Here is a 23,193-nt window from a genome sequence, read left to right on the forward strand (position 1 = left end):
CTCACAGAACCTCTAATTCAGCACGTCCCAAAAGAGTTCATCAACAAGCCCCACCACTCTGCCAGGGGAGAAACCCCAGCCTGCCCATACCTCTCATATCACCTATCTAAGTGCCCCTCTACACAACTGTTCACACCAAATGCCTGAAGATTTTCCTTCACTCCTTCTTTCCTTTACTACCACCCACCTTGATTCACTCGGGTTCTGTAGCTTCCATCATCTGAATACTCTCAGATTTGTACATCTTCCTGCAGCTTCAGTGCCACTGCTCCAATTCAGTTCCCATCTGCTCCCCACCTAGATCACCCCATCAGTCTCATAACTTTTCCAGTCTCCCGTCTTGCTGCCTCCCATCCATTTTCCACTGGGGAACCTGAGTAATCTTCCTAAAAGGCAAATCTGATCATGTCTGTATTCCTAAGGACACTGTATCCAGTGTCTTTAGGATAATATTCTAAACTCCTTAGCTATTAAAACAAAGACCCTTATAATCTGATGCCTGCTGTCTCTCCAGCCTCATGCCACCTGTCTTCTGGAGGCTTCCAACAGCCAAAGGAATGATTTCTGGAGTTGCCCATTTGCTAAAGATACCTTGTGTCCCTTGCTGTAGCAAGGAGAGTGACCGTCTCCTACAACTCACACTGGAAAGAGCTGAACTGTACCCCCATTCCTTGTGCCCCATACCTCACAGGTTTTCATAAAATAACTGTTTTTACTTGCAACTTCTCCCTTTATCACAACACTTGGCCTTAAGTATTTAAAGGGGGTAGGCCAGCAGATAAACCCAAGTGACAGATATTATGATGTTCTCAGAGTTGCTTTTCCCCTTCAGCTAAGGCTCGGTTTCTGGGACAATCTCATCTGCCCAAGTCTCTAAGTTCCCTTATGTATAAGAGAGTTCTCACATTGCCATAAGGAAATACCTGAGACTGGGTAATTTATAAAGGAAACAGGTTTAATTGGCTCACGGTTCTGCAGGCTGTACAGGAAGCATGATGCTGGCATCTGCTTGGCTCCAGGAAACTTACAACCATGGCAGAAGGCCAAGGGGAAGCCAGCCCTCACATGACCAGAGCAGGAGCAAGAGAGCAAGGTGGGAGTTGCTACACACTTTTATACTACCAGATCACGCAAGAACTCACTCAACGATCAGGAGGACAGTACCAAAGGGGATGGTGCTAAACCATTCCAGAGAAAACCATTCCCATGATCCAATCACCTCCCACCAGGCCCCACCTCCAACACTGGGGGTAAGATTTCAGTGTGAGACTTGGATGGGGACACACATCCAAACTGTATCACCTTGTGATGAGGTCTCCCCAGAAGGCTCCTCATGCCTTCACACTCATAGTCTTAGCAACCCACCTGGTGAGTTGACTATACATGTGGGAATCGTAGCAGCAGCTGCAGGCTAGGCTCAAGCTGCGTATCCTGCACTGCCGCTGCCAAAGGAAATTGGGCCCCTGCACTTGCCATCTACCCTGGCCCAAGCACTCCCCGCAGAGATCCACAACTTCAGCTCCTTCACTCTCTTCAGACCCTTACTCAAAGGTCACCTCCAGGGAAGCCTATGCTGGCTGTCCTATCTACAATTTAGAGTTGCCATTTCTTCCTTTCCTCTGACCTTTTGGGGTTTTTCTATTTATTTTTGAGACAGAGTCTCATTCCGTCACCCAGGCTGGAGTGCAGTGGTGCAATCTTGCCTCACCGCAGTCTCCACCTCCTGGGTTCAAGCAAGTCTCCTGCCTCAGCCTCCCGAGTAGCTGGGATTACAGGCATGCACCACCACGCCTGGCTAATTTTTATATTTTTAGTAGAAATGAGGTTTCACCATGTTGGCCAGGTTGGTCTCGAACACCTGACCTCAAGTGATTCGCCTGCCTCGGCCTCCCAAAGTGCTGGGACTACAGGCGTGAGCCACTGCGCCTGGCCTCCTCTTACCTTTTGTATCCCTCTTTCCTCATTTTTTTTCCTTCATGCTTATCACTGTCTTAAATATATATGTATTTCTTATATTTCATTTGTTGTGTGTCTGCCCCACTAGAACATAAATTTCATGAAGGCAGAGATTTAACCACTGTGTCTCCTGCACTAAAACAGTTCTGGTGAGCCCAGAGCAGGTACTCAATAAATATCTGCCAACTGAGCAAAGGAAGAAATGCTTATAATGATTATTCTGAGAAACATCTGGGCATTAGCTGTCTTACATTAACATTTTCCATGGTTGAGGGAAAAATCCTCTTTATGTTATTTACCAATGCACTTTACTGAATGAATCCTCTGCTCTTTTAAAAAATGTTCTTCTTCTTTCCACAATAATCTATTTGCCTTTACTTTTAAACTTGTTTCTGCAATGCTGCATGCCTGGTCACATTTAGGAAAAATATATATTTTCTGAAATCTTTTGAATCCCTAAGTTTGTAAAGAGAAATACTTGGTTCCAGGACTTCTTAACCACGGGGCAGAGGACAAACTGTTTGATTACAATAGTGCAGAGCCTTGGCTCTTTGTGCAGGGTAGCGTGAATTGACCACAGCAAGATAGCCCAGCCTTAGTTACTGCACACATGTGACATGTATACATCTTACTCAAGGCCCACTATTATTGTAGAATTCTTTTACACCAGTGATTTCTGATCATTTCTATGATATATTAGTTTGGGAGAGATTAGAAATTGAAGAGGAAGGCCAGGCATGGTGGCTCATGCCTGTAATCCCAACACTTTGGGAGGCAGAGGCAGGATGATTGCTTGAACCAGGAGTTTGAGACCAGCCTGGGCAATACAGGGAGCCCCCACCTCTACAAAAAAATAAAATAAAATAATTAGCTAGGCATGGTGGTGCATGCCTGTGGTCCCAGCTCCTTCAGGAGGCTGAGGTGGGAGGATCCCTTGAGCCCAGGAGGGAAAGGCTGTGTCGAGCTGTGATTGTACCATTGTACTCCAGCCTCGGTGACAGAAAGAGATCCTGTATCAAAAAAGAATGAAGGAACAAAAGAAAGAAAGGAAGGGAGGGAGGAAGTAAGGGAAAGAAGAAAGAAAGAAAGAGAGAGAGAGAGAAAGAAAAACAAAGAAAGAGAAAGAAAGGAAAGAAAGAAAGAAGAAAGAAAGAAACAGGAAGGAAGGAAAGGAAGGGAGGGAGGGAGGGGAAAGAAGGAAAGGGAGGGAGGAAAAGGAGAAAGGAGGCAGGGAGGGAGGGAAAGAAAGAGAAAGAAAAGAAAGAAAGAAGAGAGAAAGAAAAGGAAGGAAGGAGGGAAGGAGAAAAAAAGAAAGAAACAGAAAAGGAAAGAAGAGAGAAAGAAGAAAAGAAATCGAAGAAGAATAGACTTTATAGCTGTTTGTAGGATAAACATGAGTGTTTTCTTAACAAATGTTCAAACAATAAACATGCATGCAATGTGAATTTGGTTTAGGTAGACATTTGTCTCCTCAAACATAATTGAGTATGATTAGATTTTTTTCAGAGAAATCACCAGAGGAGTTTGATTTACTTTTTTTCGCTTTCAAGCGTAAGAAGTCGGCTTTTCATGAGCCTGATGGTTTAACCTTCAGCTCTGCTGCAGTCAATAGGAACTGTGGGAACCAGTTGCAGTGGGAAAATATGAATCAGAAAAAGATTTTGTTCTCAATTTGTCATCTTTATGGGCTTACTCTGTATGCAAAAACAAAATTACCATTATTCATCCATGTGTGCAATCATTCTGTCCATCACTGTTCTCCCTAAATATATGAATTCTTCTCAACCCTAATTTTTAAAACATTAGCAATAAATCTAGAAACCTTAAAGACAAAGACCAATTGTTTTTAGGTACAAATTCAAAATTTTTACATGACAAAAGAATTGGCATAAACAAAGTTTAAAAATGCAAGTTAAGAAAAATGTAATCTATATGTCAAACTGAAAAATGTGTGAAAGATAAGACAAGGAGTTCATAAAGGGTGAAATTTAAACTTTAAAGCCATCTTTTGGCCAGGTGCAATGGCTCATACCTGTAATACCAGCACTTTGAGAGGCTGCAGTGGAAGGATTGCTTGAAGCTAGGAGTTCAAGCCTGGGTAACGTAACAAGACCCTTCATCTCTAAAAAAAAATTTTATTTTTTAATTGGCAAGGCATGGGAGTGTGTGCATGTAGTCCCAGCTACTTGGGAGGCTGAGGTAGGAAGATCCCTTGAGCCCAGGAGTTATGAGCTCAGGTTGCAGTGAGCTGTGATGGTACCACTGCACTTCAGCCTGGGCAGCAGAGTAAGAGTCTGTCTCAAAAAAAAAAAGTGATCTTTTATGTATACTAGGTAAATACTAAAAAAGATGGATAGTGTAAAGTGTTTAAGTGGATGTGGAAAGATGGATGATTTTCCCATATATTGCTGACGAGAACAAACTAATCCAGTCTCTCAGGAGAGCAATTTGGCAACATGGATCTAAAGCCTCAAAGTGACCCATCTGATCTAGAAACAAATTTTAATGTAATCACCAGGCAGATTTATGAAAATATATTTACAAGGATGTTCATCCAAGTATTGTCTATAATAATAAAATGTTAGAAACCACCTATATGCTGGTTAAATTCCTTGTTATAATCATATAATGAAATATGTTGCCTTTCCAAATAAAGTAGCTGTAGCTACTATAATGAAAATGTATTCAGAATGCTATAAAGCAATATGTAAACTGATCTCCTTTTTCAGTGTATAAAGATAGATGTGTCAATATGTTTGTACAGTCATTTTGAAATTGGAGGATAATACTCACCAAAATGTTACGTGGTTTCCTATAGGTGATGGGCTGATGGCTAATTTTCATACTCATCTGTTTACTCTTACCTGTTTTCTAATTTTTTACAATAAGAATGTTTTATATTCAGAAAAAAATACAGCATTGTTTCCATTTTGAAGGAAGTAAGTATCAGCAGCTTTCTTGCCTGTGGGAAAGTCATTAGTTTTCCCATTCCTCTGACGTTCTATCTTATCTTCTCTTTCCTGATCTGCTCTGTTTCTAAGTCCCTTTAGTATGTACATTGTTACTTAATTTCATTTTTCTGCTAATTTGTGTTTCATTTTAGTTTCACATTTTTCTCATGCAGGGGGTGGCTTCACTTTGCGTCTCTCCCCATTGTCACAGAGGCCAACTGAATCTAAGCCGTATTTCTTTTTTTTTGAGACAGAGTCTCACTCTGTCGCCCAGGCTAGAGTGCAATGTCGCGATCTCAGCTCACTGCAACCTCTGCTTCCCGGGTTCAAGCGATTCTCCTGCCTCATCCTCCTGAGTAGCTGGAACTACAGGCGCATGCCACCACACCCGGCTAATTTTTTGTATTTTTAGTAGAGACAGGGTTTCACCATGTTAGCCAGGATAGTCTCGATCTCCTCACCTTGTGATCTGCCTGCCTCAGCCTCCCAAAGTGCTGGGATTACAGGCATGAGCCACCACACCCAGCTGACTAAGCTGTATTTCTTACCCAGATCTACACAGCATCCTAGTATCTGGCCTCCCTAGGGAGAGCTGCCAAATATCTTCCTGAAAACCAAATCTGACTCCAACATCCTGTGCATTTTTGTTGGTTTTACTAACTCTTAGGATTGCATATGAACCCTTTTTGTTGGCATGAAAAGCCCTTCACTGTCGGGCCCTCTTGTTTTCTCTCGCCTCTGTCACAGCCACTCTCAACATCCTTGCATTCCTGGGATAAATCTTGCTCTCATGGGCCTTACCTTTGCACGATCTCTCTTCTTCGTGTGCTTCTGTTGCTTCTAATAACTGGGCAACTCCTATTCATTCTCTAACACCCAGTTTAAATATTGCCCCCTGGGCAGCCTCTCCTGAGTCCTCTAAGGTAGAGTCATAGGGCCTTCTCTTAGTTATTAGTTGGTGCAAAAGAAAGTAATGGCAAAAACGCAAGTATTCTTGCACCAACCTGAAACATTCTTAGTGTATTATATTAAAATATTTCTGGTTCTTTACTGGTCTCCCCTGCCCTCCTGCCCCTACTAAGACAAGGAGGTAAAGACCAGGCTCCCTTCTAGTGATCCTATATGCTAGTTCATGAAGACCCTCAAGTGTTCATTGCACATATGTCAAATACTTTTCCCTCTAGGACCTCTGCTTCTCACTGGAACAATATTTTGTTATTTTTAATCATTTGATTATCTGAGCTTGCAAAACTGAACAAGAATTCTGATCCTTGTATGTTCTTCCCTTCCTTAGGCTTCAGATGATGAGTCTTACATCAGTGATGTGAGTGATAATATATCTGAAGACAACACCAGTGTTGCAGACAATATTTCTCGGCAAAGTATGCATCATTTGAGCTTCCAGGTTGTTCTATCTACATGCCAAATTGCAACACGGAGACTTAATGAACAGGCATTCCCCCTCCCACCCCACCCCCACCCCTGCTAATTGTTCTTTTGGCAGCTGATTGTTCAATACATTCTATTTTGTATAATCTCTTGAGGTAAATGGTTGAAAAAATCTGTTAGGTAAATGGTTAAGAGAAAACGTTTTTCCTCTTTCTCAAACCAACAGCTTGAGTCCTTCTTATTAAATGTATTTAATTTTTTAAAACTTAGCCTGTGTCTTGAATGATATTTGAGTGTATTTAATGCCTTATTTATAAAACTATACACTGTTGTTTTCTGCATTTATTAGCAACCTTGCATTGAAAGAATTCCATTTACTTTTGAAAAGATATAATGAAGACTCATGAAATGTCTCAAAATCAGATTTATTTGAAAGTTATTTCCCTTCTTGATTTTGTGAAATCAGAACAGCAAAGTGTCCTTCACTGTGACTCTCCTTCTTCCAGTCCTGAATGGGGAGCTTACAGGAGGGGCCTTCCGAAATGGGCGTCGAACATGCCTGCCAGCTCCTTGTCCTGACACCAGTAACATTAACCTGTGGAATATCTTGAGGAACAACATTGGTAAAGACCTGTCTAAAGTCTCTATGCCTGTGGAGCTAAACGAGCCGCTGAACACCCTGCAGCACCTCTGTGAGGAAATGGAATACAGCGAGCTCCTGGACAAGGCTTCGGAAACTGATGATCCATATGAGCGCATGGTAATAAATAACTAACAGAGCAGCGCCCCTCAGGGATTTGCCAACCCTAGACCTGGGCTAAGCCAGAATTCATTATGATATATTTGGCATTTGCATAATATTCTTACTGCATAGTAAAAGAGGAATTGACCTGTTTGCATAAATCCGGCAAGGCCAAAACCTCCCAGATACCAACACAGGAAGACACACTTTTTGTGCCTTATCCTTGGTCTAGAGTGTTTCTAAAGTTAAGATGTAAAGGTCTCATACTCCTTAGAGGTTGAAGGCACACCTTGCCTCACTTTATCAGTTTTTCCTGAATGTCAGGATAGCCCATCTGTTCAGGAACTTAGGTCTGAGAAAATAACTTCTGTTTATACTTCACCCTTTATCCCATATGGCTGCGGGAAACATGCCATGCCCTCTGAAAAGCACCTGCAACCAAAATCCTCATGCACATGAGGCTAAGATCATGCCTGTGGCAGAACCAATAAGCTGGGTTTCAGAACCTTTGAACTCTGTGATACTCATGACGTTGGATGGAAGGGTGAAAAATGCTTCACCTCAGTGGCCTGCTGGTTTCTGTGCAAGTAGTTTTACCTAATTTTACTTATTTTTTTCCCCACGAGTTGATAAAAATTCTGTACAGACAATAGAAAATGCAACTGTCATCAAATCAACACCCATCCACATGAGGTGTGTAAAATCTAGAGGGATGAGGAACAAACAGACCCAGCAGTCGTCTCTCCTATATTTGTTCCCTTTTCTTCAATGTTTTAACAGGTTCTCGTTGCCGCATTTGCAGTTTCAGGATACTGCTCCACCTATTTCAGAGCAGGAAGTAAGCCATTCAACCCAGTCCTTGGGGAGACTTATGAATGCATTAGAGAAGACAAGGGATTCCGCTTTTTCTCAGAACAGGTAAGCGCCACTGGACTCAGTGAGGTTTCTATATAGGTAAGAGGGCAGTTCGGTGATGAAAGCACCATTTCCATAACAATCTGTTGGGATGGGTTATGATACCAGTTGTGAATTCAAAGTATCTGAGACAGGTCTTGATCAGTTTAGGAAGTTTATTTTGCCAAGGTTAAGGACACACCCATGACACAGCCTCAGGAGGTCCTGACAAAATGTGTCCAAGGTGTTCTGGACACAGGTTGGGTTTATACATTTTAGGGAGATATGCAACATCAATCAATATATGTAAGATGTGCATTGATTCTGTCCAGAAAGGTGGGACAACTTGGAAACGGAGACTTCCAGGTCATAGGTAGATAAGAAAGGTTGCATTCTTTTGGGTCTCTGATCAGCCTTTCACTGAATACACAATTTACATGTGAGAGGGTGGTAGAGAGAGAGTCACTTATGCCTCAGTCTCGCTCTGTGAATCTGCATTTTTACATAGACAGTAGGGCAGAGGAACTAATCAGATATGCATTTCTCTCAGGTGAGCAGAAGGGTGACTTTGAGTTCTGTCAATCCTTTGTCCCATACCTGTGAAGATAAGTTATCAATGTACATTGCCAGGTTGAAATTCAACAGAACTGTTTTAGGGTAAAGATCTTGAGGCCCACAAAGAATTTCCTTGTGGGCACATTGTGAGGGAGAGAGGTAGCCTTTTTAAAAAAAAAAAAAAAATCTTTGTAGCTATCTTTTTTAGGAATAAAATGGGAGGCAGGTGGTCCTGAGATTTATTTTCTTTTCACACAGTTAAGAAAACTAACACAAGAACAGAAAACCAAACACCGCATGTTCTCACTCATAAGTGGGAGTTGAACAATGAGAACACATGCACACAGGGAGGGGAACATCACACACCGGGGCCTGTCGGGGGGTGGCGAGCAAGAGGAGGGATAGCATTAGGAGAAATACCTAATGTAGGTGATGGGTTGATTGGTGCAGCAAACCACCATGGCATGTGTATACCTGTGTAACAAACCTGCACATTCTGCACATGTATCCCAGAACTTAAAGTATAATTAAAGAAAGGAAGGAAGGAAGGAAGAAAGAAAGGAAGGAAGGAAGGATGAATTCACTTCACTTATGGGCATTATTTCCCCTCTAAATTGTATAAGTTCTCAGTGTTTTTAAAGCATGAAGTCTTACAGATTTACTTATACATTTTGAGAATAATTCAGTAAGAGAAATGGATGACCATGTGGAAGTTTTAACACTGATATTGCCTTCTTTTTTGTTTTTAATTACCAGGTTAGCCATCATCCACCCATTTCTGCCTGTCACTGTGAATCAAAGAATTTTGTGTTTTGGCAAGGTTTGTATTTCAATTATAATTTAAAATCAAATGTATGAGCCTATGAAAAAATATCTGGCTTCCAAAGGGACATTGTATTCAGTTTAGATTTCTACCTTTGGAACTCAGCAAATGTTAGTAATTGGTGCAGAGCTCATTTTGAGAAATCGAAATTCCTGGTTTCAACATGAAACAGTTTCAACTAGGAGATGAGATTGCTTATCTTGGAAACAATGCTGTATGGAATAGCAGAGCTCCATGTGGACTGTGCCGGCGGAGAGCCACCACCTTATCTCATGTTCCTTATTGTCTGCATCTGTAACATGGAGGTTCCATCTGCTGCCTTCTTGGTTCTTCGGGGTGTGCAAAGACATTTTAATTCTGAAGGAAGACTCTATGACACATCATCAATGGTCATAATCTAAATAGATATGCAAACATTACAGTAATTCCTGGCCTTTAACTCACTGGGGCTCCAGAGTTTGGATTGAAGTCTCTACTTAGTTAAGTCAGAATGTTACAAGCTTGCCTAATACAAAAAAGTTTCTAAACTCCTTTACGAAGAAAAGAATATTTATGTAAATGTGAACAGTAAGTGTAAATAGTTCCTTCATGTTTGGAAGGGTGCTTCATTACTCACAGAATGACTTCTCATGAGCATTTTCTTAACCTGAAAATACATAAAAATGATAGAACACTGTAGCTGTACTTTATTACAAAAATATGACAGATCATTTCTTGGTCATTACCAAGAATCAGGCATCTTGTGGAGATGGCACGAAGTTCCCATAGTTCATCAAAATGGAACCAGGTGGTTATCACAAATGCACAAATAAATCTAAGTTTCCACACGTAAAACATAAAGCCATCATGTGAGGTAAAGTGCTGGGCCCTGGTCTATATCTTAACAATCAGTATAAACACATTCATTAAGTTAATCCCACTCTCTCATAAATCTTATTTTATAAATCTTATTTTATCTGTATTTAGAGATTTTTTTTAACTGTAATCCCAAATTATATGTCTTTGATATGGGGGGAAATGTGTATATAAATTAATTGTATTGCTATGCTCCAATTATTTTTAGTGTACATCTTATGCTTGATATATTTGTTAACTATTTTTACCACTTAGTTAAAACTTATAACAACCTTTATTGCTGTCTGGACATTAAAGCACAGTAGAGTCTATGTATGTAAAATGTGAATACACACACACAGACACACACACACACACACACACACACACACCACACAGACTGTTCCAGGCTTCTCCCAGCTCTGTTAGTTGAAAACAAATAAAGAGCATATATTATAGAGAAACATAGATAGTGGGGGTTTTTTTTAGTTTTGTTTGTTTGTTTGTTTGTTTTTTGGTTCACAGTTAATATTTTCACCTTGGGCCATTTGCAGGCACTTGTCATACTAAATCAGCAATATAGAATCAGTTGTCATTCCAAAGTGTTTCATAAAGTGTAATACAAAAGTTAGTTTTTACAGAAGAAGTGATTAGATATGGGGTATGTATTTCTTGTCCTCTCCCTATGTCATTTAGATATCAGATGGAAAAACAAGTTCTGGGGGAAGTCGATGGAAATCCTGCCTGTTGGAACACTGAATGTCATGCTTCCAAAGTAGGTGACTCACACCTCCCTTTTGGCCTCTTGTCTGCTTTTCTAAATCATAAATGGGTATTTTAAACTCTAGAAGATGGTAAGGGTTTCTTTCTCTTTATACCCAAACTTCTGTTACCTTCGCCAAAGTTTTGAGAATAGACTCCCACAAAAACAAATGACAACTTAAGCATATGTAGCAAAGCTTCCTGTTTATTTCTTCACATCCTCCATTCTTCAGTCAACACCACCAGGTACCTCCCATGGCCCAGTCGTCATGCTAGTTTGATTGTATATAAAAGGTTCTCCTGTTTAGCCATTTCTTTGCTATACAATTCAGTTTCACTTTTGAGTTCATCTTAGATCCAGGGAGTATTTTATCAAAGAAGAGTGATGAAATCCTTTTATGGTTGTGTTCTAGAGGATACTGCCTCTAAATATTTTGAAATTAATTGGAATTTTTACTGAGGCCAAGGACTTGATTGTTTCTTTGGTTTTATCTATTTGAATGACAGAATTTCCAGATGAACTGGATATGGAAGAAGGTGAAGAGAGGGAGGTATTCCTAGGACCACAAAATAAACTTTGAATATTTGAACATGTAGGCCAGGCACGGTGGCTCACGCCTGTAATTCCAGCACTTTGGGAGGCTGAGGTGGGCGGATCACAAGGTCAGGAGATTGAGACCATCCTGGCTAACATGGTGAAACCCCATCTCTACTAAAAATACAAAAAATTAGCTGGGTGTGGTGGCATGCACCTATAATCCCAGCGACTCGGGAGGCTGAGGCAGGAGAATTGTTTGAACCTGGGAGGCGGAGATTGCAGTGAGCCGAGATTGTGCCACTGCACTCCAGCCTGGGTGACAGAGCAAGACTCCATCTCAAAAAAGAAAAAAAAAAATGTATAAGGAAGAGAGTTTTCCTAGGTATATATGGTGCCTACATCATACCAATTCATAAACTTTTCAGAAACTTAGAAGCATCTTTTTTATGTTGATGTAACATTTCATTTGAAAATATATGTAACGTACAAACTTAAATGTGATTTGAAGCTATATCATTTCATTTCTTAGCAGAAATTCTGTAACCTTGTTCCCCAGAATTTGTAATAGATTTGTGCCATCTTAGTATGCTCTTCAGTCTTTTCCCGAAGAATTATTCACATCTGAGGTCTTAAACCTGGAGTACAAAACAGTGTTCCCAGAGTGATCTTTCTTCATTGCACACTCTGTGGTGCCTCCCTCCTACCTGGAATCCTGTGGTGGCCCCTTGCCTGCAGGGTAAATCTAGACTCCTTGGTACGTCCCTGCAGGCCTTCCCGGCTCTGCCTCATCACACCTTTCCTGCCTTGAGTCCTGCCATCCACACTCACCCGGAGCACAGCATTCACAGCCCTGGATGCCTTGTGCCCTTCTGACCTTTGTGGCTTTGTGGATGCTTTTCCCCAGCCCATACTGCCCTCTTATCTGCCATCTGTGCTTACACCAAACCCAGCCTCTTCTAAGGTGTCTTCCTTGACACTCATCCCACGTTCCAGGTAGATTGAAGGACTAAAAACTCTTCCTTCTGTGTTCTGATGATGTGCATATTTTAAGTATTTGTTTGCATATCCATCTACCCTCCCATACTTTTGTCTCCAGAAAAGCAGGAAACAGGCCCTATTCCACTTCGTAACTTTAGCACCTGGCCCATAGAAAGCACTTAAATGTTCCTTAAGTGAATTAACCACATCGTAAATACTTAATGACCACAGAGAGAATTTCAAGACACAAATGGGAGGAGAATGAGGGAAAAGGAAGCTTTGGCCAAAGAATATTCTCATTAGCAGAAACAGTTATATGTGTTTGTGACCTTGGTTGCTTTTCATCAGTGTTACATTCTTCACTAGGTACGGAGATTACTATGTGTGGAATAAAGTCACCACTTGCATACACAACATCCTCAGTGGGAGAAGATGGATAGAACATTATGGAGAAGTAACCATCAGAAATACCAAAAGCAGTGTTTGCATTTGCAAACTCACATTTGTCAAGGTAAATACTATCATACAACAGTAAAGGAAAATGAGTATAAAACGCTTCTTAAAGAAGAAATAGAATAATCACCTTAAATAGCAGCAAGTGAATCTGTCCTGTATCATTGGTCCTTATGGACATTTTAGATAAGAAAGCAGAACAAACTGATAGAGTTTCTCAAGGCATGCAAGTTTCTGAACATATGGAGGTCAAAAAAGGCGTCATCTAAAACAGAAAAAAAAAACACATTTCTTTTTAAAGAATTTTCTTTTGAAGTAGCCAGTCAGTTGTTCACTAAGTAAAATTCCAGAAAACACTTCTTGACTATAAATCTTCTGGTTTATATTTCTGTTTCTCTTCCTGCTTCATTATGTGTTCAAGTGATCTGAATTTCGGGAACTCATTATAATGTTGTCATTTTCTGAAGACACTTGATGTAGTCATGTAGATGATCACCACCAGTCAATACACGCTTATCCAACCCTGCCACTGTTATAATTCAAATAAGTTCAACAGGAAAAATTAGCCTCATTAACAAGAAAATATGTTGGGATAGAAATGCCCAAAAAGCACCATTTTCCCTCAGTTTCTCTGGTCTGAAGTGGAACATTCAGTATCACTGCCGTGTTTGTTTGGATGTGCTACAGAATTCAACATAGTATAGAAACCCCACCCAGCTACCATACCTGTTCAATTCATGATCCCATTCTAATATGGTAAACAGGTAACATATTGGAGTCTTAAGACTCTAATATTTTCTTTTCTCAGTTAAATCCTTTTAAGCCATATTGGAAGGTTGTATTTATTTTAATTGAGTATCTTTATTTTAGCCCAAAATGTTTTCACTACCTTTTTTCTTAGAGACTCATAAGGTACCTAGAACTGAAGAGCCAAGATCACTATGTGCTCTGGCTGGGTGATGATGTAAATATGTACATTTGGCTTTGTAGGCTATGAGAAGCTGCAGTGCAGTCCTGTCTCTAACACTTGCAGAGCCTGTATAATTAACTAAAATATGTAAATCAAGTCTGTAAGCTATAAAATAGAATATGCTCTATTTCTTTGCCTTGACAAATACACTTTTTATAACAAAGCCTGTGAGGCCAGGTTGGACCCTTCAGAACTCTGTGCTGTAACCCTGGCAATGTAGGACAGCCAGTCCTGGCCCACGGCCTTCCCTGCTTTCTTCCCACCTCTGGCTCTGTTTTGACTGCAAGGGGCCTCATACACACATATACAGGCAGGCCAGCCCACACATCTAAGCTCTGTTCACACCCCCACAAACAACCACCCTTGGCCACTCTTCAGACCTAAAGGTGCACACGCTGGTGGGTGGTCTGCCCTTGGGTGCATGAATCCAAGGAAAAGGGCCTTGCCAGCTGTGGAATAAGCTTGGAGCTACTTGGACAAGGAATTCTAGGGTCCTGTATACTTGGGGCCTGATCTGGAAGGGGAATCATGGGGTCCGGGTAGGCAAACTCCCATAGACTTCTTATCCCTTGGGAAGAAGTATGGCTGGAAGGGCCACATGAGGGTCCTCCTGATAAAATTTGGCCATTTATAGATACTATGAAAATTATTTCACAAACAATTTCTGCAGCATGGCCAATTGAAATTTATTAAAATCCATGAGCAAGAGGAAAATTCAAAACAAGAGGAAAAAAAATTGCTAGCTTAGAAATTAATATTAGGTTCTTGGGATAGAAGCTGAGCCTTCTCTGTGATATGCTACCATGTTATGCGTGGAATAGAGACCATCCCTTTCTTGAAAGTTAAGCTAACTCTGAGAAAGCCAGCCCTCCATATAAAACGTTTTGAGATTTCTGTATTTCTGAAAATGGTTTGAATAAGGGACTTCAAGGCTAAGAAATTTTTCTATATGGAAAATACAGAGAATGATGTTATTAAAGCCATCAGATGTCACAATTGGGGTTTGGTTTTTCCAGGTGAATTATTGGAATTCTAACATGAATGAAGTCCAGGGGGTGGTGATAGATCAGGAGGGGAAGGCGGTGCACCGGCTGTTTGGAAAGTGGCATGAAGGACTCTACTGTGGTGTGGCCCCCTCTGCAAAGTGCATTTGGAGACCAGGTGAGAGTGGCCTGAGTATTCTGCCAACAGGAGGGCACTATGAACAACAGAAGGGAAGGGAATATCAGGTCATCTTATGCAACTCACATTATGTTTCCTTTAAGAGTGAGATTAAAAGCGTAGATGCTTATGGCAATTATAGTTACATTCATACTTAACATAGAAGTTATACATAAGCCCCAATATTTGATATTTCATAATAAAGAATGTAGGCCAAATCTCTGACAGGCAGTCAGAGATTGGGCTTCATGAAAAATTGCTCAAAGTGTAATGCCTACATTTGAAAAGCTAGGTATATTTATTAAAGACTTTAGATAATTGAAGTATACAAACTTAAAACCTTACTCATGTTATTTATTCTCTGCTTTAATAAAACAAAGACTACAAACATTTATAATCCACAAATTCAATAACTCACCAGAATAAGTGATCTTTTCACTTGAGCCTCAAGAGACAGCAATATGTTGACATTTAATAAAAGACATCAAAAGAGTTCTGATAACACATTAGCTTATGACTGAATATCAAGTATAAATGGAACAAGTATCCACATGACATTTATTGTCACTGGAATTTTGTCAGTTAATCCCTAACTAAAATTAGTTGTTAGTTTCCTAAGAGACATCAATGAGTATTTAAGTTTCCCGCTAGTAGAGTGGCTAGCTTATTCATTCCGCAACTATTTATTGAGTGCTGGCTGTACATCAGGCTTTATTCCAGGAGCTCGGGATACGTCAATGAGCAAGACATACAAAGATCCTGCCTTCAAGTTTAGTTAAAAAGTGGCAAAAAATATTAATTTAGATCTGCATATTTTTCTTTTCTAAAAGGAAGCAAACAAGTGTTTCTGGTGTACTCTTAATGTTCGTAGTTAATTGCCATAGTATTTAGTTAACCAGTTGAATATTCAAGAGAAATATTATGGAGTAGTTTAGCTAATGAAGACTACTATATGTGTAGTTTTGTTTGAAAGACAGGATTGTATTAAATATATGAATCTGTCAATTCTGATCATCAACACAAAGTTTCCTACCTAGGAATACCACCAATTTAATTCACTTGAAAAAATCTGTAATCTTGTGTTTATGACTACAAATTTGGTGTTAGTGTAGGTATTAAGCACTAGGGTAAGTCAGCTTCTTCCAGTTCCATAAACCTTTTGCCTCTCACAGTGGTTCATTGGCCTCTTTCCAGGTTCCATGCCAACAAACTATGAGCTGTACTATGGCTTCACAAGGTTTGCTATTGAGCTCAATGAGTTAGATCCAGTACTAAAAGATCTCCTTCCACCAACAGACGCCCGGTTCCGGCCAGATCAAAGGTGAGGATGGCAGTGGTATTTAATATGCAGACTATGGCTGGGTGCAGTAGCTCATGCCTATAATCCCAGCACTTTAGAAGGCTGAGGAGGGAAGATCACTTGAGGTCAGGAATTCAAGACCAGCCTGGGCAATATAGTGAGACTCTATATCTTTAAAAAAAAGAATTAAAAATTAGCTGGGTGTGGTGGGGCATGCCTAAAGTCCCAGCTACTAGGGAGGCTGATGTGGGAGGATCGCTTGAGCCTAGGCTGTTGAGGCCACAGTGAGCCATGATTGTACCATTGTACTCCAGCCAGGGCAACAGAGAGAGACCCTGGCCAAAAAAAAAAAAAAAAAAAAAAAGGCAGACTATTATGGCTTGGGGCTTTAGAGGTCATTGTGACTTATTTTTACTACCATCATGTATTTTTATTCAATCCTTTCTCCATTCCCGTATTCACTCAGCAATATTTGAGTTTTCTATGCTAGGAAAAGCAGTATTCATAGAATGATCATAACAGATTATCTCAGCACATAGTTCCCCACAGAAGATAAGATAACAGAGATATTTTTAAACAAAGTTTCTCCCTCCCCTAAAATTTACCAAAGGTCTGTAAATTTGTGAACTCTTTCTTAAATATATAATCAGTCCTCACCCAGTGTTTCTGACCTTTTTACTTCTATAACTCTGTAACATGGAGTATCTTTTAAACTGAAGAATAATAGGATAAGTTACAGGGGCACTCAGAAATGCTTTGAGTGCAAGTCTGCAATTTGCCCAATGTGGTTTTGATTCCACAGAGTATGAGATATACTCAAAATACAGTACCTTTAATACCTTCTGATTCTTAGTTTTTTATTCTTATGTAGCTCTGAACTCATGATGTCCATTCCTATGGAATTCATTTTACTATTCCCAAAAATTCTATATGCCATACAAATTCCACTCAAGATCAATTTTCTGTTTCCCATGTATTTGTGGCTTTATCTGCCATCTGCCAAAATGCTCTCAGTTTTGAATGTTCCACTATTTAATTCTCTTCTATTTTCCCCTCTCTCTCTAGAACATGTTGTCTTGCTATTTGACATTCAAGTTTATTAATAAACTTCCTGTACAATGTATAGCATATTATATTCCTGTTCTTTGCTCTCATTTTGAAATGTAAGCATTTGTAAGTCACCATTCAGTCTGCTTTTTCCTTCTCAATTCTATTTCAGTATTCCTTTTCTGAATTTCATTTACTATTCATTTCGCATTCTGTGGCCTTTTGTAATTTTCCCCATTACCTTTTCTTTTCTCATCAGTTTTGCCCTCTCCAGTAAAACAGGAAAGCTCCTTCCCTCTCAGCCTGTTCTCAAAATAGACGGAGAATGGCCAGTTACCATCCTCCATTCTATGGCCTTTTAGCAAAAGCTTTCTGATAATATAGAAAAGGAACATGGCTATGACTTCATGCTCTTCTCACCCTGGACTCTGCAGTCGTCCTGAAAATCTCAAGTTATAGAACCCTAGACAGCATAGAAAAGTCTTCAAGGCCAAACCACCCACCTTTCACTGATATTGCTGATTATAATAATTCAGTTCATGTACATAGAAAATATGTAAATCCTGGGAGGCAGAGGTTGCAGTGAGCTGAGATCACACCACTGCACTCCAGCCTGGCGACAGAGCAAGACTCCGTCTGTTACTGTGCGGTATTTTATGTTCATAGCAATTAGAAAACAATTTTGTACAAATGAGGTTTTTTTCCCCCAGAAAAGAGGATAATATGTTAAAATATCAACTGCTTTCTGCTTAGATTTTTGGAAGAAGGAAATTTAGAAGCTGCAGCATCAGAGAAGCAAAGAGTAGAGGAACTCCAGAGATCTCGGAGACGATATATGGAAGAAAACAATCTTGAACATATACCAAAATTTTTTAAGTAAGTCAGTTAACTCCCATAGCAAGTTCATGTTTTGCAAATGGTTGCCACAGGCCATGAGAAACTCCAGTTAAATGAAAATAAAATGGGTAAATGGATTTTGGTATTTTTGCTTTTGGCAGTGAAAATATTGAATCAATTTTGCACTTATGAAAAGTTAGTAACTATAAAAAGAAATTTTTTCTACAGCTGTTCTCTTTTCATGGGCAGCAGAAAAGAGTGAGCATCCCGCCCAGAAGGCTCTTTGTCCTTCAGCTGCACTCTTTAGAATGGTGGAAACTGGTTCCCACTCCCTTAGCCAGGGACTGAACCGGACCCCACTGCCCACAAGATAATCCTGGCTTTTCTTAGGATTTCATTTTATTTCTATCGCACAAAGCTTGTGTGTGTTTAGATTTGGTCTCTCTGTGGTATGATAGTAGGTGATTATTACAGGATTATTTGCAGGATTATATATACATCACACAGATTAATCTGAGGTTTCCAAATGCATCTGTTGCCCTCCAGAGCCAGGACAAAAAGCTCAGGGTAACCTTATCTCCTTTAGACTTGTCCTCTCATTACTGCCCTGGGGTAGAAATGCAGCCTTGCCCTTCAGATGTCTAAAGTGTGCTCCTTGGACATGGGCCCGGCAGGGGCTCTTAGAGCTACTGATATTGCATACTTTTAGTGAAGGAGAAAGGATTCTTGTGGGTCTGGGACCTGAAGCTCTTAGTTACAGTATTTGTATATGCTTTGTTGGGGGCTATTTACTTTCTACCCCTGCCAGGAGGTAATTTGTTCCTGCCCTCAGTTCCTCTCCCCCTGGCCCTACCTACTTCCATTTCACACATTTAACAACAAAAATGACTTCACTTCCGGTCAAAAATAGTCACATCATCAGTAGCTAGCAGATGAGACACTAACTGGCTTACAAAACACTGCTTGTATGTCCATGTCTAATCTATAGGAGAGGGTCCTATTTAAGGTTACCTTGATGTGATTCATGACTAATGTTGATGTTTATATTTTCACAGAAAAGTTATTGATGCCAATCAAAGAGAAGCCTGGGTTTCTAACGACACCTACTGGGAGCTTCGAAAGGACCCTGGGTTTAGCAAAGTAGACAGCCCTGTTCTTTGGTAGACTGGGAATGTAGAGCTAGCCAACATATCACATTCTGAATGAATAAATAACTATGCACAATTATGTTTCTTATAGCTATGTGTGGTTTCTGGGTCGACTGAAAACCTACCATTTGCTTTTCTATTCATCTTTATAATGGACTTTCAGAAGTGCATTAGACAAGGCCCCTAACCACTTTGGGATCCTTTCTGTTTTGCTGCAACCATATTCCTTAAAAAAAAAAAAAATCCACACCGTCCTTGGAAAGCAGAATAAAAGGAGCAGAATATAAAATCCAAAGTCTGACCAGTTTGTAAAGAAAAACAAATGGTAACTGGTGCTTAAAGCTGATCAAGAAAGTTAACAACAACATAGAAACCACACGATTGTTCCACTGTCTGGAAGCACCATCCCCTATCGCAGGACTCCTGGGCCACAAGCAGTCGGTCAGTGCAGACTTCAAGTGTGTCTGTTTGATGTGGTGTGATTGTGCTGGCCTTGTCGAAAAAGATGTGATGCTTCTCAGAACCTGTTCCATCTGTATGCCATTGTTCATGCCTTAAGAAATGCAAAGATGTACAATAAATCATTTTTAAAATGTGTGCTCATAGGTTTATGTGAAGAACAGATTTTTTGAATCATGGCATGATTCACTTTCTCAATCAGAACGATTATGAGACTAACTTAAATGGGTTTTTTAAAAGTGAACAACACGTGCTTTACTTTGATAAGTCAGTTACCATATGGTATATCTGAAGGGAAAGAAGGAAAAGGTGTGCTAAGTAGATCTCTGTATTTACGTGGCTCGTTAATTTCCTGTCCTGCGTCCAGATAATAAACCATCCCTCTTCCACCTAACCTCACAGTGTGCCCTATTATTTGGAAAAATCTGTCTTTGATTTGGACATTTGGTCATCAGTGTTAAAACCTTAAAAGGAAATAACAAAAAGCATATGGAATTCCTGTGTGGGCTTAGTAGTACTATAAATGTAATTGTTTTCGAGTGACGCACCATGTAATCCATGTCTCAATCCCATGCCCGCTCCACTGACACTAGTCGAATTCCACTGAGAACAGAAGCAAGAATACTAGTAGTTTATTTGCATTGTTTAAATGAATTCTATGCAAAATCATATTTCAAATTTTCATCAAGTGATTCCATATGGTACATGACTACATGTTAAGCATTTACCTTGCTATTGGCAGAGATATGAAACTTAAGCTAAGGAATGTATCCATCCCAAAGCAGGAAAGCAGAAGTGTGTTTTGCATACTTCAGGATTTGTTTTTCCTCCACTAATATACAGAGGCTTTTGCAGAAAACTTGCATCAGTATTCCTAAGTTTCTGCACATAGGTGACTATATAAATGCCTGTATGTTTTTTAAAAAATCTCCTCAGAGATTTTCCTAGGGAATTATAAAATTACATATATTTTATTGTTAGTTAGATGTTTATTCTTGGATTCTTACCATTAGAATTTAAGTGTTATTTAAAACTCTGATACAGTTACAGACACTTTGCATTTTATTATGAGGTGTTGATTTTAGTGGTATTTCTCCTCAGCAAAGCATTCCTAATAATGGCTAATACACCATCAAATGAAATACTGCTGCTGAGAGTGTAAGAGAAAGCGCTAACGTTTCCACTAGATGGCGCAATATTTTATTTATCCAAAACTCCTCCCTCGCATCTGAGTTTTTATGTTGTGTGTACAGTTTGCATTAGCTTAGAATGGAATTTCATTCTCAGGTAAATTTTCGAATCCATCACCAGATCTAAGCATTCTGCTTCAACAATACCCTCTCTATTCCTCTCATTCCCATTTTAAATCCATAGGTGGCTTGCCCTGCGGCAGTAAAATCTTCCCCTTGATATTGATTCTTTTTCTGCTCATTCATCTTGATGTTCTTTTTCTGCATCCTGAGATACATGTCGTTAATTTTAATAAGAATCCTATTTAATTCCTCATGGGAGTCTGTTCTCCTATGGTTGATAAAGCTTTAAATACTATTTAAAGTGGTTCTGGTCTGTACTTACTAGCACTTCCCTGAACAGTCTCAAAATAGCCTAAACATAAGAAAACAATCCTGCAAAGTAAAGGTTTTTACAAGCAGAGATGAAGGAAAGGGAGCAGCAGCTGACCATCAGATGTGGTATCAGGTAGCTGGAAGAGGACCCAGGACCCATCAGGGAAGCAACGACTGTACTTAGCAATTTGGGTTATAATTACAAAAAAAGAAAAAATAGTAGAAAGGATCTTTACCAGACAGTAAGGTCATGGTACAAATCAGGTGAGTGAATGTTGGTCAGAGGTAGCCTGACACTCTGATGAGGACTTCAAGATGAGAATGAGAAAAATGTCAATTAAAATCACTACATTTGATAATATCTCAGATTTAGAATCTCTTTTGGGATTCAGATAGTCTGATTATTCCAATTCAAGTGTTCAGTTAAGTTTTAGTTACTATTCCTATAATACCCAATTCACTAATATCATATCTCCTGTGGAATATTCATTGGTGCGATGGCCTCATCCCCTTTTTTACTTTTTATTGACATGGTGGTTATAAAATGAAGAGACTTACTCTATTGGAATTTTCATCTACGTAGTATTTGGGCTGTCAAGACTAAATAGCAAAAGGGTAGAATATTAGATCATTCTCTTAATAAGACCTGATTTATTCCTTAGGATGTTATACAAACCTTTTTATTTCAGGCCTACTTTCTTGTTTTTTCCTAAAAGGATCTAGGATAGAGGAGAACATAATATGCCTGTATACTTCTCCCATGGTTTATTCATAAGCTGCTTCATCTCATTGGAGATGGTCATTGAGGAGAGCAGTAATAAGTGACGATGATTCTGAGGACTTGGCTAGACTGAGCAGATCAATGGCACACACCAGCACTGGTAGAGGCCGACCAGAAGCTCATCGATTCCATGTGCTGTCACCCAGGGTGCAGATTTACTCTCTTTTGCTGTTATTTTATTGTTTTTCCTAAATTAAGTCATTGTTTTTCATGGATTATTTTTAAAATACCTACCCCATAATTTTCAGGCAATTGTAAAAATAAACCTTATTTAAGATAACTTTTAATGGTACATATCAACTATATGTGGGGAAAAAATGCAATTTTCTGGGCAAGAGAAACCAAGGGATTTTCAATATATGAGATGCCAGGTTGTCAATTTTCTAAACCTTTTCCTCTAGATTATTCTGGCCCTAGGCCTTTAAGCAACCCCACTAATCAATTATTAGATCCTGCCCCAAGGAGCAGTGGCTTGGGGGCTGGATTTAGGGAGGAAAACCTGATTAAACTGTTTTGCTTAGTACTGGTTACAGCTGTAGCTGGAGAAGAGTTTATAATCATAAAGTAGATTTTTGTTATTACCTTGTGAATTTTAATTATTCATCTTGTCTGATCTTGTTCTCTGTCATCCTAGATAATGAGGTGTTTGTGGGAGCAGAGCTCTGCACACACCAGGGGATGTAATAAATGTTTGCACTTGGCCCAGTATATTATGAATGTGGCACAGTAAATAAAGTTTGTGTACAAAATACTAGTTTATTTCTATGGGAGCCATTATGTTCAGGATATATAAAATGTATCTAATTAAACAATTTTGAATCTATTTTGTGCTCTAGAAATGTTCTTTTGGGGAAAGATGGAAAGAAATGTATAAATGGAGTTAAGATTAAAGTGTTTGGGGGTTTTTTTCCCCAAAAGCTTCCCAGTTGTTTAGAAATAATACTATCCAAAGTAGGATTCGATCCTGTAAGTCCTAATTGAATTTCTTTTGTAAAACTGATACGTTTAAACTGTACATTGCATAATCATTCTGTTAAACTAAACCTTTGT

General features: G+C 39.5%; 1 protein-coding gene across 29 annotated transcripts in view; it reads left to right on the forward strand.

The window, feature by feature from the left end:
• Window positions 1–22,966, forward strand: part of OSBPL6 (oxysterol binding protein like 6) — a 206,716-nt gene extending 183,750 nt beyond the window's left edge. For all 29 annotated transcript variants that reach the window (XM_031008818.3, XM_055380296.2, XM_055380311.2 and 26 more), the window contains 10 exons: window positions 6,202–6,289; window positions 6,803–7,056; window positions 7,819–7,956; window positions 9,244–9,307; window positions 10,841–10,919; window positions 12,789–12,933; window positions 14,862–15,006; window positions 16,201–16,327; window positions 18,107–18,229; window positions 19,246–22,966. In XM_031008818.3, the coding sequence (XP_030864678.1) occupies window positions 6,202–6,289; window positions 6,803–7,056; window positions 7,819–7,956; window positions 9,244–9,307; window positions 10,841–10,919; window positions 12,789–12,933; window positions 14,862–15,006; window positions 16,201–16,327; window positions 18,107–18,229; window positions 19,246–19,354 (1,272 nt within the window). In that variant the 3' untranslated portion in view covers window positions 19,355–22,966. The remainder of the gene's footprint in view (window positions 1–6,201; window positions 6,290–6,802; window positions 7,057–7,818; window positions 7,957–9,243; window positions 9,308–10,840; window positions 10,920–12,788; window positions 12,934–14,861; window positions 15,007–16,200; window positions 16,328–18,106; window positions 18,230–19,245) is intronic.
• Window positions 22,967–23,193: the final 227 nt, after the last annotated feature.

The sequence above is a fragment of the Gorilla gorilla genome, chromosome 11 (assembly GCF_029281585.2).
Source record: "Gorilla gorilla gorilla isolate KB3781 chromosome 11, NHGRI_mGorGor1-v2.1_pri, whole genome shotgun sequence".
NCBI classification, from domain to species: Eukaryota; Metazoa; Chordata; class Mammalia; order Primates; family Hominidae; genus Gorilla; species Gorilla gorilla.